The 14,828-nt window shown below is 37.9% G+C and overlaps 1 protein-coding gene across 2 annotated transcripts in view; it reads right to left on the reverse strand.

Annotated features, from left to right (window-relative positions):
• The window catches only part of Abcb1 (ATP binding cassette subfamily B member 1), a 154,005-nt gene that overhangs the window by 34,814 nt on the left and 104,363 nt on the right, over positions 1-14,828 (reverse strand). For both annotated transcript variants that reach the window (XM_026784634.1, XM_005358287.3), the window contains exons 7-10: positions 14,267-14,438; positions 6,079-6,203; positions 3,154-3,325; positions 113-226 (exon numbers count right to left, since the gene is read on the reverse strand). In XM_026784634.1, the coding sequence (XP_026640435.1) occupies positions 113-226; positions 3,154-3,325; positions 6,079-6,203; positions 14,267-14,438 (583 nt within the window). The remainder of the gene's footprint in view (positions 1-112; positions 227-3,153; positions 3,326-6,078; positions 6,204-14,266; positions 14,439-14,828) is intronic.

The raw sequence follows: 14,828 nt of genomic DNA on the forward strand, positions 1-14,828 counted from the left end.
GACAGTAATGGCTTCATAAAGAACTTTTTGATTAGCTAAGATAAAGTGATAGAGAAACTATCTCAACTGGAAACTCCTTTATTAGCAGGCTAAGCTGGCAGGTCAGACTCACATTGTCAATTATCTTGAAGACTTCATAGGCGGCTCCTCTTGCACTGGCGAAGGCCTCGATATTCGGGGACGCCTGGCCAATGCTGAACGCCCCAATTAATACCGAAAAGAAGACCTGAACGCATGAAGAAAAACCATCCTGTCACTTTGTTTGCCAAGTCCTCTCCTATTTCCTCTCTCCTCCAATACAGCTAATTCCACTTCTAAATGTCAACGCAACCTAAGAATACCAGGTGTTAAGAAAAATCTTAAAATTTCATCATTGTAAATTTCAAATATATCACCACCAAAATGTAAAGTGAAGAAACTGAGATTATTTAGCTTCATGTGATCACTTCACATTGTACACATGTCAAAACCTCACACTATATTCCTGAAAGATAATACAAATTTTCAACGGAAAAATATAAACATTGACAATGTGAAAAAGTTTTTTAAACTTTCCATAATTTCATTTAGCCTACAATGCAGAATTAATCTCACCTTTTCAGTGAGGCAGCGACATACAAGCTCTATCTGAGTATTACAATAAAACATTTTTCTACTTTTTCAATGACTAACAATTTTTATTTAGGTCATAAGGGCTATGAAATGGAAACCAACACTGAAGAACAAGTGAAGAGACCAAGGTGCACACCCTGAGTTAGTATTACCAGTTACACATCTGCAGGACATTCTCTCGGAAAATTCAGTCTTCCAATTCATGGACAAAAACAGAAAAGACTATTTGTTCTCCCCACAGTTGTATCAGATGACACCGGCTGTGACAATACTTTGTAAGTTACAAAGCACAGGCCAAGGGCTGATTCTTTATGGGTCTCATCTCCCAAGTTTTGGAGTTACTTTAATAAAAATATTTGTCTGTAAGGGCTTAGCATTATTTACCTCTGTTGGAAGATGATGGAAACTAACATCATCCATTATTTCTAGATCATTCAGGAATTATTTTGCTCAATAATTTGGAGGGAAGAGGCTTTTGCTAAGTGAGTATGTATTCGTTACTCTTTATAGCACTAACAAGCAGGCCACATGAATCCTGTCACACATTTGGCAGAAGGCATAACAGAGATTTGAAGAGTGTTAATGATTGTTCAAACCTTATAGTTAGTCGGTAGTGTAGTTGGAATTTGAACCTATTGGGTCTGATATCAAATCCTGCAGTCTCCGTTCTAAATGCTGTTTGTGAAACAGCTTTAGACTCCATGAATATGAGATTGAAAGTAGTATTCCTAGAGTCAGGGCTACAGATCAGTGGTACAAACATATGTTAGGCAATATTCAGTAAAATAAAGTAAAATCAGATTCTTTATATCAAAATTAAGCAGTTTATATCTTATTGCAATTTAGGTTTATCCAGGTTCAGTATCACAAACAAAACAAAAACTATCTTGGTAAAAATCCATATCTAAAAAGCTTCACATATAAAGCACAGTTCAAACAACAATAAGAACAAAAAAAAAAAAACCAAAAAAACAAGGAGTAACTATGAAATTCATATTACATATCTGAATCCCAAGAAAGGGAACTACTTTAAGGGATTCAAAGAATTATGGTTTGTTGTTAACTCTGTCTCTTTGTGGCTAGCCTGAGATAAAGAAACAGAATGAATTTTCTAATAAGATACATATTCAGTTTGATTGCAAATAATTTCAACACCTTAAATAAAATAATGTCAAGGGTAAAGTCTTTTACACTTGCTTAAATTCTAAAATGCAGAAAATATTTATGACGGTTAATACTGATTGTTGGCTTGATAGAATCTAGAATCACCTAGAAGACCCTACCCACTGAAGGCTTCAATCCATTTGAAAAGAGAAAGCATGAACGGAAAATGCCACTGAGGGGTTCCCTGCTGGAAACCAACCTCCTGAAAGGTATGCGGAGGTCAGTAAGTGCAACTGTGGCCCAAGGATGCTGAGTAAACCGTGAACTGGGAACAGACTTGATAGCATCATCCACAGGGTAATGGATTGAGGGGCGTGAAGGTTTCAGAAAGTCACTAAGACAAAGCAGTGTGGAGCAAGTTTGGGTTCCTAGCGAGGAGGCCCTGAAAGATCGCGTGTAAAGCTGTAAGTGAAGCCTGACTTGAAATGGAGACTCCAAGACATTGAAGATGGTAGGACCGTTACACAGAGAGGGCGCAAGAGAGAGGATATGTGTACTACAGAGAAGAAACCGGAAGGAAGGGACGACCCAAGGCTTCGGGGTCAAGATGAGTTCATCAGAAGGCCCAGATGCCTCACATAGCAATGTGGGCTTTGGTATTTTCTCTGTTTGGGTTCAGGCATGTGATCTTTCCTTGCTGTCTCCATGCTTCCCTTTTGGGATATGAACATTTATTCTGTGCCAATGTATATGGAATATGTAACTTAAAATATGATGTAATAGGGGCTCAGATAAAAGACTGCCTGAGTCTCAGAAGAGACTATATTTATACTTTTGAACAGATATTGCTGGGACTTAACAAAGACTATTGAGACTTTCAGACTGAATGTCTTTTGTATGTGGGACAGCTCTAAGCCTATAAAGACAAGGGAGGGAATGTTGTGGCTTAAAAAATTATATATTTGGGTATCAAGTTGGCAAGGGGTAGAACTGTGATGGTTCATTTTGCTAAATTGATGGGATTTAGAACTCTTACAGAGTTTGAGTATAAATCCAGCCTATGCTTTTCTATGTGTGAATAGTGAATTAGAAAAAAAGGTAAAAAACTTTAGTAGCAAGTTTGAATAAAAAAAATTTTATCAAATGAAAATTCAAGCTTCAGAAGTTGGTAATGATTATATATAGGGGTTGCAATTCCAAAGCCTCCATTGCTATGTAAGATATCTGGAACTCCAGATGGAAATGGCACTAAGGTTAATATTTAGGCCATAGTAGAAATTGTACAACAGATCTACACGCAAAATTGATGCATTTCCTTTCAACTCTTTAACCTAATAATGAATAGCTCTAGCATTTAACACTTATTCAAAGTATACTTTTTTCAATACCACTCAGTTGCATTAGAACTTCTTTTTTTGATTTTCATGTGTAACTTACAGTGAGCACTTGTCCAATAGAGTATTCTTTCGAGATGACCAAGGAAGTCCCGTACCAGAAGGCCAGAGCATATGATGCGTAGATAAGCAGGAAAGCTGCGCCTATGGAAATGTTGGCTGTGATGGCTTTCTTTATCCCAAGCTTTTTAGCGTCTTCTAAATTGTTATTGTACCTGGCAGAAAGAAGGGAAGTAATTATAAACCTTATGGAAATGTGTTAGTGTAACATGATTGCTATTGGTCAGTTGGAATGTGCCCAACCCTATAGGACACATGCATTTACTCCACATACTGACATTATGATATGTTATTCCTATTTTATCCTCTTCTTGTAGAAAGTGATATTGGGGTGTGTAGAGAGTATTTTTCTTGTGGAAGTCTTCTAAAAGTTCCTTCCTTCCTTCCTTTCTTCCTTCCTTCCTTCCTTCTTTCCTTCCTTCCTTCTGTTTTTCTTTCCTTGGTTTTTAGAGACAGAGTTTCTCAGTGTAGCCTTGGCTGTCCTGGAACTCACTCTGTAGACCAGACTGTCCTGGAACTCACAGAGATTCACCTGCCTCTGCCTCCAGAGTACTGGGATTAAAGGTGTGCACCACCGCTGCCCAGCCTAAAAGTTCTTTTTATGTGAGCCTTAGAAACAGTGAAACCAGTAAAGCGATGTTTGGCTAGTTTCTAGAATGTATATTATTTCATACATAAGAGAGAAGACACAAAAAACAATTATTTTTCATTCAAAATATACATTTTTTAAAAATTAATTAATAAAAGATATTTAATGTTAAAAAATCCTAAACACAAGAAGATCATTTATGACTCTACAATTTAGGGAAGCTTTTGGACAGATTGCTTCCTAAATTGTCTCCTTCTGGAATTATTGGAATGATCGATCACAGGATAACATATGTAAGGGCATATTGAAAGCTATGAAGTGCTCTATAATATTTTTACATTTAAATTACCTATAGAAATTTTCTTTCTCCCATAGCTGTTTTAAAACCATTGACCTATTAATTTGTTCTTTTTACTAGTATACTTCGCACATATTGCTTATGCATCCTTCCTATGAATGTCCCCTGTTGTGTAAGGAAATGTAGGATGGTAGGCTATAACATGCATCAAAGACAGAAAAAAAGCCCGTCAATAGCTTTGTAACCTATTTATGGTGCAAATCTTAGAGAATACCTTAAGACAGTGTTTCTCAACCTTCGTAATGTTGCAATTTAGGGAATACATACAGATACCAGATAAATACAAATACCAGATAGATACAGATAAATGAAAATAAAGGGATAGAAGAGGAAATAAACAAGCATTACTGCGTTTACATGGGTCTTTTTAAAGATTAGCTTGTAAATGAACATGTCACTAATGTGAAGCCAGGCATAAAAACCATCCATTCATTAGAGGCTCTAGCAGGGAAATGATAATTAAAAATGAATGTGTAATTAACAAAACAGTGCCTAGAAAGCATTCTTAATTATCATGAAGAAAGGTGTTAATTATGCAAGGAGCTATTTATATAATTGTGCAAGCAGCACTTTTGGTTAAGCAAACAAATCAGTACCAGTGGAAAAACATTTATAAGACACAAGTAAGGAAAAGACACGCATACAAATTTTTGGTGTGGGAGCATTGTTTGTCAAGGTCTTATTTGCAGGCTCAGGGTGACCTGGAACTGGGGGTCTTCTCGCCTCAACTCCCCAAGTGCTAGGGTGATAGGCACAGGTCACCATACCAGAAAGAAAGCACTTTTTGAGAACAACACTGTCCTATTGAATTAAAGGCCTTCACAATTATAGTTAAACTTTTATTACAAAAGAGGTAAATTCCTCATCACCAGCTATTTTGAAGAGAAAGTCAGACAAAGACTGATGCTGAACTAGAAAGAAAATCTAAAGATATATATGTTTGGTTTAATAATAATCGGTGGCCAGCAGGATGGCTGTTGCCTACAAACTTGCCAACCTGAGTTTGATTCATGCAACCCCACGGTGGAAGGAGGGAAGCAACTCCTGCAAGCTGTCCTGTGACTCTGGTGTGCAACCGTGTGTATGTTCAAGCACATACCAGCTCACTCTGACATGCGCACCCCACAGCGAATGAATTGAAATGTAAAATTTAAAAAGTTTACAAAATCTTGTCAGTTCTAATTCTGAGTTTAATTTCAACTCCCAGAGCTTCCCATCACCGTCTTGTCCCTACCGCTAGGCCAGGTTAACAACCATGGCTGTCTGTGATCCCACCCTTTGAACGTTCTCATCTACTCACCAGGACCCGTCCAGACAGAGGAACAGATGTATAAACTCCTCAGATTCACACCTTAGGACAAGCCCATACCCTTGGTTGTGGGTGCCACAACTGCCCGGCAACACTCATTTACTCTTAAGAGACTCCAGATTTAGGATAATGGGACAAATAATGATCATCAGAGACATAAAACACATTTCAGCCTTAGGAAATTATTTTATGGCAAAAACCGTCTAGAAAATGTTAGAATATTCTTTGAATAGCAGCTATAAGAAGAATACAAGTACAATGGTAAGTTTTCCAGAATTTTACTGATGCCATTATATATATGACATCATTAAAATTTTATATATATATATTGACTTAAGAAGATGATGAGGCTGGAGAGATGGCTCAGTAATTAAGAATCATGGTGGCAGCTCTTCCAGAGGACCTGGGGTTCAATTTCCAGCACCCACATGGCTCACAATTGTCTATAACTCTAGTTCCCGGGGATCAGACACCCTCACACAGATGTAGGCAATACACCAATGCACATAAAATTAAAACATAAATAAATAAAATGAAAAAATTCTAGAGATTCTTTAAAATAAAAGAAAATAAGAAAAATATATTTAACACTGCCATCCTAAATGGCATGTGGAATCACAAAATTAATATTTCTATCAATTAAACTTCAAACCTTTCAAGTTCTTTCTTTTGTCCTCCAAATGCAATCACAGTTCTGATGGCTGCTAAGACTTCTTCAGCAACTGCTCCCGCTTTCGCATATGCTTGAAGCTCTTTATCAGTAAATGAAGATAATATCTGTTTAAAAATGCAACTTCAGATTATTAAATATTAGCAGTTATAAATGAACAAATGCTGGTTGAATATTAATACTTGTGAATAATTAAAATCTTTCAGTTGTCTTTGGCCATGATATTCTATTAGTGCATATGTGTGAGTGTGAGTGTGAGTGTGTGTGTGTGTGTGTGTGTGTACATCACCATTAAGGCATCCCAAGTTCCTTTTTCTTCCATTATTTTTTTTGACAATGAAGATATAAAACAAATTAGATGAACCACAAAATTTCCTACTGAGTATTTCATGGATAATCATCAAAGCAACAATTGGAACTTTGGGAGATGTTAAATTTCAGAAAAGAAAACATTTATCATTTACCACAATATAATCATAAGCCATTATAGAAAATGGTTTTATAGCTAGGACATGTGGTATTCCCAGCAACTCTTAGCAATACCCTGTTTCGGAAGTGTTAGGGTGGGAGACTAGAAGAATGTAGAGAACCAAGCTACAGTTTCCTCTGCTGGTGATGCCTGGAGAAAGAGCACATTGTCATCTACCAGGAACGATTTTTTCTTTGTTTTTTTTGTTTTGTTTTGTTTGAATGGTGCTCTTTGATCTGTCTGTTTGATTCCTGAGCACTTATAAACACATTCCTACTTGCCTCAGAACATAGGATCTCATTTAGTCTTTGCAATTATAAAGGGAGATGGGTTTTCCTAGCTTATATAGAAGGAAATGGAAACTTGACAGGTTAAGTAATTAGATAGTAAGTGGAATGTCCAGGATTCAAGTCTGAGTGCATGTGGTCAAAGCTTGAATTAACATCTGAACTACTACGACAGCTGAACAAGTTTGTATGGGGAAAGGACCAAGCTTACCATCTGGGCAGGAAAGACAAAGCTATCAGCCATCTAAATAAGTATTGTGCACAACTACTTCACCAAGTTCTGACTTAACAGCATTACACCCTTTCGGTATGCAATTTGTTCTCACTATTTAAGTAATAGGAATCGATTCTTTCTTGTCGGCAAAAGACTCAAAGCCTTTTTATTTTCATAGTGCATATCTTCTTTTCTTGTGTGTTGAAACGAGGAGCAACCATAGACACAGGAGCAGGGTGATGAAGGGAAATGCACATTTAGCAATAATGTCTATATGTAGATATTATCCTAAAACAAGAGCAGCAACCATAGACACAGGAGCAGGGTGATGAAGGGAAATGCACATTTAGCAATAATGTCTATATGTAGATACTATCCTGAAGGTATCTGTCTTCATCAATGCCTGAAACAAATCCCCTTGATTATCCAGACCTTGAAGATGTCCCAAAGCCATCCTGTTAGGGCTGCCCCACACTGTTGAATCTTTGGAAGTTCTGGATCCGAGGTAGGCTGGTGAGCACTGTCCCCGAGCCAGCAGGCTTGTAGGATGCATGGGCTCACATGACATGCTTTAGGGATGCTTCTCCCTTTCTCCTTACTCCCTAGGCAGGCTTGTAGGATGCATGGGCTCACATGACATGCTTTAGGGATGCTTCTCTCTTTCTCCTTACTCCCTGTGGCGCTCACAGCAGAGGCCGCCACCAACAGCGCAACTAATATTTTTGAATTAGGCATTAATTTATTTTAATAAATAAATTTTAATTTATTAAAATATTAATAATATTTTAATTTATTAATCTTTCTAAGATTAATAAATCTTAGATATTTCTTGATTCAAGAAACCTTTTTCCACCTATGCCCTTCCTTAATTATATGGAGACATGAAGCTGGTTTATTTTCTAATGACAGTCAGAAGCTGGGAGGAGTAGAAGGAGGGGAAACTGTAATCAAGATATTACGTGAGGAGAAAAGCTATTTTCAATGAAAGTCAGAAAACTTTTAATCTTTTCTCAGGAATACAAAAATCCACCTTCAATTAACTTCTAACATAAAGCAATGGAAAGTTAAAAGGCGTCTAATATAGGTAATTTTATATTCAATTTAATACATTCAAAAACAATATTTTAAACTATTACAGGTGCTCTGACCACATTTAAATCCAGTATTTCCATTTCTCAATGTACTCTTTTGTTTTACTGTTTTACAAATACCTTGGGCTCTTTAGTGACTCTAAGACACTTATGGGGACACATGTAGAAAGCAATACATTGACATTACATATGTCCTCTATCCAGTGTCCCCAATAGTAACATTTTGAAAGTTACAGGAATACTATCACAACCAGACTTTTTTTTTTAAGACAGGGTTTCTCTGTAGCTTTCGAGCCTGCCCTGGAACTTGCTCTGTAGACCAGGCTGGCCTCGAACTCATGAAGATCTGCTTATCTCTGCCTCTCAAGTGCTAGGATTAAAGGTGTGAGCCACCACTGCCCAGCCACAACTAGGAATGTAACACTAATATACTTCAAAATTATTCACACTAACCAATTTATACACATGTGACTTTATTCCTAGGAAACATTGTGACCTACATAGATCAGAGTGACTGTCATTTAAGCCAGCTGCTTTTATAGCCCCCACCACCTCTGTCCTTCCTCTCCTCTTCCTAACATCTCTAACTTACAGAATCCACTAATTTGTAGTCATCTTTATATCATTTAAGAATGTTGTAGGTGGTATGTGCCTTAAATCCACACACTCAGGAGGCAGAGGCAGGCAAACCTCTGAGTTCAAGGCTGGCCTGGTTTACAGAGGGAGATCTAGGATAACCAGGGTTACACAGAAAAACCATGTCTCAAGAAAAAAACAAAAACAAAAAGAATGTTCTATAAATGCAATCAAATAGTATGTTACTCTTGGGGCTAGGATTAACTCACATGACATAATTCTCTGGACTACACAGCTTGCTGCATGTATCAGCAATACTTTGTTGGTGGCATTGCACAGTAGACACGCACTGTTTGTCTAATTCATCTGTTGAAGGCAATCTGGACATTTTTTCCAGGCAGGATTAATATGAATATAGTAGCTATAAACTATGATGTCTAGGTTTTATGTCAGCATCACTTCCTTTCCTTGTAGATAAACGCTTGGGAGTGTGGTTGCTAGGTCAAACGATAGCTGAGTGTTTGGTTTGATAAGAAACAGTTGAGGGGCTGAGGGAATGCTCCATGGTTAAGAATATGTACTGTTCTTTCAGAGGCCAGAGTTAGATTTCTAGCATCCACACCAGGTAGCTCACAACCAACTGTAACTCTAGCTCCAAAGACTTTTGCATCCTTTTCTGACCTCTGCCGGTATCAAACATGGTGTATTTACCTTGTGGTGGTTTGGATGAAAATGGCCCCCTTGGGCCATGGGGCATGGCACTTTAGGAGGTGTGGCCTTGTTGGTGGAAGTGTGTCAATGGGGATGGGCTTTGAGGGTTCAAAGGCTCAAGTCAGTCTCAGTGTCTCTCTTCCTGCTGCCTGATAATCCAGATGCAGAGCTCAGTGCCTTGTCCTGCACCATGTCTCCGTGCAGGTCGCCATGCTTCCTGCTATGACTATACTAGACTAAACCTTTGAATCCATAGGGCAGCCCCAATTAAATGTCTGCTTTTAAAAGAGTTGCTGTGGTCATGGTGTCTCTTCACAGCAACAGGACTAAGACACACATTCAAGTAAAGCACTTACACACAATGTTTTTTTTAAGTCTTAAACAATAACAAGATTAGCTTTTAAAGTTGTGCCACTACTCTTTGAGTGATCCAGCACTTGGCATTACACATTTCTGTTTCAGCCACTCTGGGATAAGTTCAATGATATGTCATTGTGGTTTAATGATGCTTAGCAATTTTCCATCTGATATCCCTTTCTCTGTCTCTGTCTATATATAATACATACAATGTTTACAGATGATGTGGGAGTGTCATATATCAATCTGTTGATTTCATTGGTTAAGCAATAAAGAAACTGCTTGGCCCTCATAGGTTAAAACATAGGTGGGAGGAGTAAACAGAACAGAAGGCTGGGAGAAAGAAGCTGAGTCAGTGAGTCGCCATGGTTCTCCCACTCCAGACAGCCGCAGGTTAAGATCATTCCTGGTAAGCCAGCTCATGGGATACATACATTATTAGAAATGGGCTAGTCCAGGTGCAAGAGTTAGCCAAGGAAAGGCTAGATATAATGGGCCAAGCGGTATTTAAAAGAATACAGTTTCCGTGTAATTATTTCTGGTAAAGCTAGCCTTGCAGGCAGCCGGGTGCCAGGAAAGTAGCCCGCCACTCCTAATTCAACATACAGAGAGCATAATATATACATTGCCTCCTACAATACGTATATGATCTCAGAGGCTTGGGCATGGGGGTGTAGCTCACTGGTAAAGCACTTGCATAGCTTGTGTTAATCCCTGCACTCAATCCTAAGCATCAGGAAGCAAAATTAGCTGGATATTTACACAGGTCTGTTTCTTGGTTTCCTATGCTCTGTGATCTGCTTGTCTAGTCTTCCATTGATTTTAGTAATGGCCCAGAGTAATTTGCAATATCAGGTGGACTTCTTTCTGCAACTTTATCCTTGTCAGTGTCATTTTATCTCTTTTAGTGCCCATGAATTTACTTGTAACTCACTTGCATATGGCTACAAAAGTCCTTAATGAAATTTATAGAAATTGCCAACTTATAAGTTGGTTTAGAAAAAACTGATAACTTTTTTACACTGAGTTTTAAATCATGACTACACTGTGTCTCTTTGTTCAGTCATCCTTGATTTCCTATAAACATTTAATAATTTTCAATATGCAGATCCTTTTTTGTTTTTTGTGACCGGGTTTCTGCATAGAAGCCCTAAGCCATTGCTGTCCTGAAACTAGCAGACCAGGCTGCCCTCAAACTCAAAGAGCTCTTCCCACCTCTGCCTTCTAGTGCTGGGATTACAGCTGTGCACCACCATCACTGCCCAGCTCAGGATGCAGATCTCATATTTTCAAGAAATTATCTAAGTTTTATATTATATCAGAATGACTGTGAAAGGTATTATTTCAGCATCAATTTCTACACATTCATCACTATCTGTGAAAAAAATGCAGTTGATATGGTATTCTGTGGCCTTTCTATACAGTTTTTACGTAGGTTACTTTGTAGACTCCTTGGAATTCTATGGAAAATCATGTTATCCATAGTTTTATTTCTTCCTCAGCAATCTATATGTCTTTTTACTTCTCTTGCCTGATGGCAGCAGCTGGAGTTCCAGGGCTTCAATGAAAAAGAAGTCAGACTAGATTCCCTTGTTTTATTCCCAATCTGGTGGCGAAGATGTCTTTTTACCATTCAGGTATCTATGGGGGTTGCCTAAGTGGCCTCTACAGGACAGAAGTGACATTCTTCTATTCTTTCCTGCTGAGAGTTGACATCAGGGAGTGCTAGATAATGTCAAATGTTCTGCTAGATGATATGGTCACTTATTTTCTTTAGCATATAGTAGGGCAGATTACACAGATTTTCAAGTGCCATATCATTATTATATAGCTGAAATAAATCTCATGTGGTCATAATACATAATTATTTTTATATACAGCTGGATTTACCTTGCTATCAGTCAAATTCCCCAATGCAGGATTATTTTTTTCCTTCTTTGATTTATCAAAAAACATTCTTATTCCTTTTGATTTTATTGTTTTTTGTTGTTGTTGTTGTTGTTGTTGTTGTTGTTTTTTTGGTTTTTCAAGACAGGGTTTCTCTGTGGCTTTGGAGCCTGTCCTGGAACTAGCTCTGTAGACCAGGCTGGTCTTGAACTCACAGAGATCTGCCTGCCTCTGCCTCCCAAGTGTTAGGATTAAAGGTGTGCGCCACCATCGCCCGGCTCCTTTTGATTTTATTGTAAGATAACTTTTGGTTATAATGTAGTCTGTTATGAATTTCTTTGATTTTATCCTGCTTAGGATCAGATTAATTTCTTACATCTGATTATTGTGTTTGTCAGTCACTGTGTCTGCAATTCTTCCTAAAGCTCTACGCTTTTCCTTTTCTTGTGAGACTCATGATGATGATATGAATATTTTGTCTCACATGACCCTGAGGCTCTCTTCATTTTCTGTCTTTCAGACTCACTTATTCTAAATATTCTATACTCTATAATTTCCATTTGCATAGATTGAACCAATTCTACAGCATAACTCTTTTTGCTGTTATCTCTCTCAGTTCGCTAACGTTGTTTTTTATCTTTTAAATATTTTCCTATTTTTTAGCTGGTGAGTTTTGGCTGCTGCCTTAAAGGAATTTAAACAAACGAAACATTTTTATGGTAGTTATTTTAAAATCACACTCTGATAATTCCAATATCTTATTCACCTCAGTGTGTGGCTCAGTAAAGTGTGTGGGTGGGGGTGTTTGTGTGCATTCCCTGGTTGAGGGCATGACAGGGGCCTTTTTATCACATTCTAGACATTTTGTCCATATTAGGGAAGCAGGACACATATACTTTTTAATATGGTCAAAACCCAAGATTAAAAAAATGCAGAAAATCATATCAAAAGATTATCAAAGAGCATAGATAAAAATAAAAGTCTCAACAGATAACCAAGGGCTCCCTTTATTAAATAAATAGTATCAGAAGCAAGCAAGATTAATTATTAAAAAACTAAGTAATGGTCTGCTTTCCCAACTTAGAGTAGATATCAATATACTTTAGTTTTTCATTAAGTTCTATTGTGAAGAATTTACACCTAATTTGATCAATGTTCTACTAAACAGAAAAATCAATTAAGACAAAGCAGCTTTGCCAGCTTTCGGCTGATAACCATCGGTAACACCGTTTCCATCGTGTTCCCGAGTAGCAAATCAGCAGCATTCAGGACTTCAGTTACTCTGTCTGCTAAATGAGCAAATGCCTATGCTTCAGCTGTATCTGGTGAACCTAGAAAATGCCTAATAAAAGGAGCTACTGTTTGCAATAACAAAGCAGCACCCGTTAGAAAGGGGGTTGATCCAAAACTCACCAGTTACAGCCTGACTTACTATGTGTAAGGCATCATTTTGGTTGGATTTTCATTTCTTATAATTTTTATTACATGTAACCTCACGAAAATCTAAATACTGAGCCAATCTCTCCATCACATAGCTACACTTACATCAAATGATTTCATAAAATAAATTACATGCTGACCCAGACATGGAAGTTGAACCACAAAATTATGAGAGGCATGTGGAGTGAAGAGAACGTCTGTGTCTCCATGATGGAAAGAGATAATTAGAGGCTAAAGATTTACATGTTTCCATGGCTGGACAGTACTTCCACCAACTAGTTGTACTGCAATGGATTTAAATATATATATATAATTTATATATATAATTTTATATATATTTATACACATGCATATGTATACACAATCATTTGTACCTATGACAAATAAACAAATCTATATACATACAAAATACTAAAACTGAAAACTGAATGAGGCATTTAGTCTTCCCTGAATTTGAACCTCTATTTTTTGAAGAAAATGGCACTATGATACTCCATGATGGTGGTGGTTTAACTGAGAATGACCCTAATAGGCTCATATATTTGAATCCGTGGTACCCAGTTGATGGAACTGTTTGGGAAGGGTTAGAAGGGGTGTTCTTGTTGGAGGAGATGCGTCACTGGGGGTAGATTTTGAGGTTTAAACAAACCATACTATTCCCAGTTAGGGCTCCACACCCCACTCTGCCTTGTGTTTGCAGATAAACATGGAACCCTCAGTTCCAGCTCCAGTGCCCAGCTCCAGCGCCATGCCTACCTGGCTACTGCCAGGTACTCCGCCATGACGGTGATGGACTAACCCTCGGAAAGTGTAAGAAAGCCCCAACTCTTCCTTATATAAGTTCCTTTGGTTATAGTGTCTCTTCATAGCAATAGAAAAGAAACCAAGATTGATGTTTACAGACTTTATGGGGTCACATCTTTTCCCATGAAGGTCAAGGATAAGCTTAAAATTTCCTTCCCTCTTTTTCAATTCTTTTTACAAATATTCTCATGGCCAAAAGCAGCATGAAGCACTATGGGGCTATATCAGCTTAGTCTGCTGATGTTTTAACAGAAAGTACGAAATCACATATAAAATTCACAGCCATGGGTATTATGGAAAGAGCTTAAAATCTGGACTCACAGACTTCACCTACCTTTGCCCAAATGCCAGCTGACAGTCCAAGAACAGGGCTAATGGCCAAAATCACAAGAGTTAACTTCCAGCCACGGGTAAATCCTATTATAAAACCACCAAAAAATGTTGCCATTGCCTGAAAGAACATTCCAATTTTGTCACCAATGCCTTCATTAATTTTGGAGACATCACTAAAAGAAGAAAGATTGTGTTACAAGTAATGTCAGAACTGCAAACACAGGATTTTTCTACTGAGACTAGTGTTGTTTTGTTGGGAAGGACTTGTGCCTAGGATCTTTGTATTTGCCTGGCCCTGGGCAAATACATCTGGGGAGCCGTGATGAAGGAAAGCTGTCATTTCCAGTGGGAGGTTTGTCCTTAACAGTATTTTGTGCCCAACGTGACCTCAGAATATAGACATGGGATGTCTAAGACAATTCACTGTGAAATTTCAAACTGCTCAGAGATGTGTGTATATGGCACTGTTCTCTATGAACACGAATTGTTCAGTTCATTGTGTCTTCTGTGAAGCAGAGGCTGACTGACAGGAGCTCCCTCCTTCTTTCCAATGTCTTCCAAGG

Source organism: Microtus ochrogaster, chromosome 26, assembly GCF_000317375.1.
Source record: "Microtus ochrogaster isolate Prairie Vole_2 chromosome 26, MicOch1.0, whole genome shotgun sequence".
Taxonomy (NCBI): Eukaryota; Metazoa; Chordata; class Mammalia; order Rodentia; family Cricetidae; genus Microtus; species Microtus ochrogaster.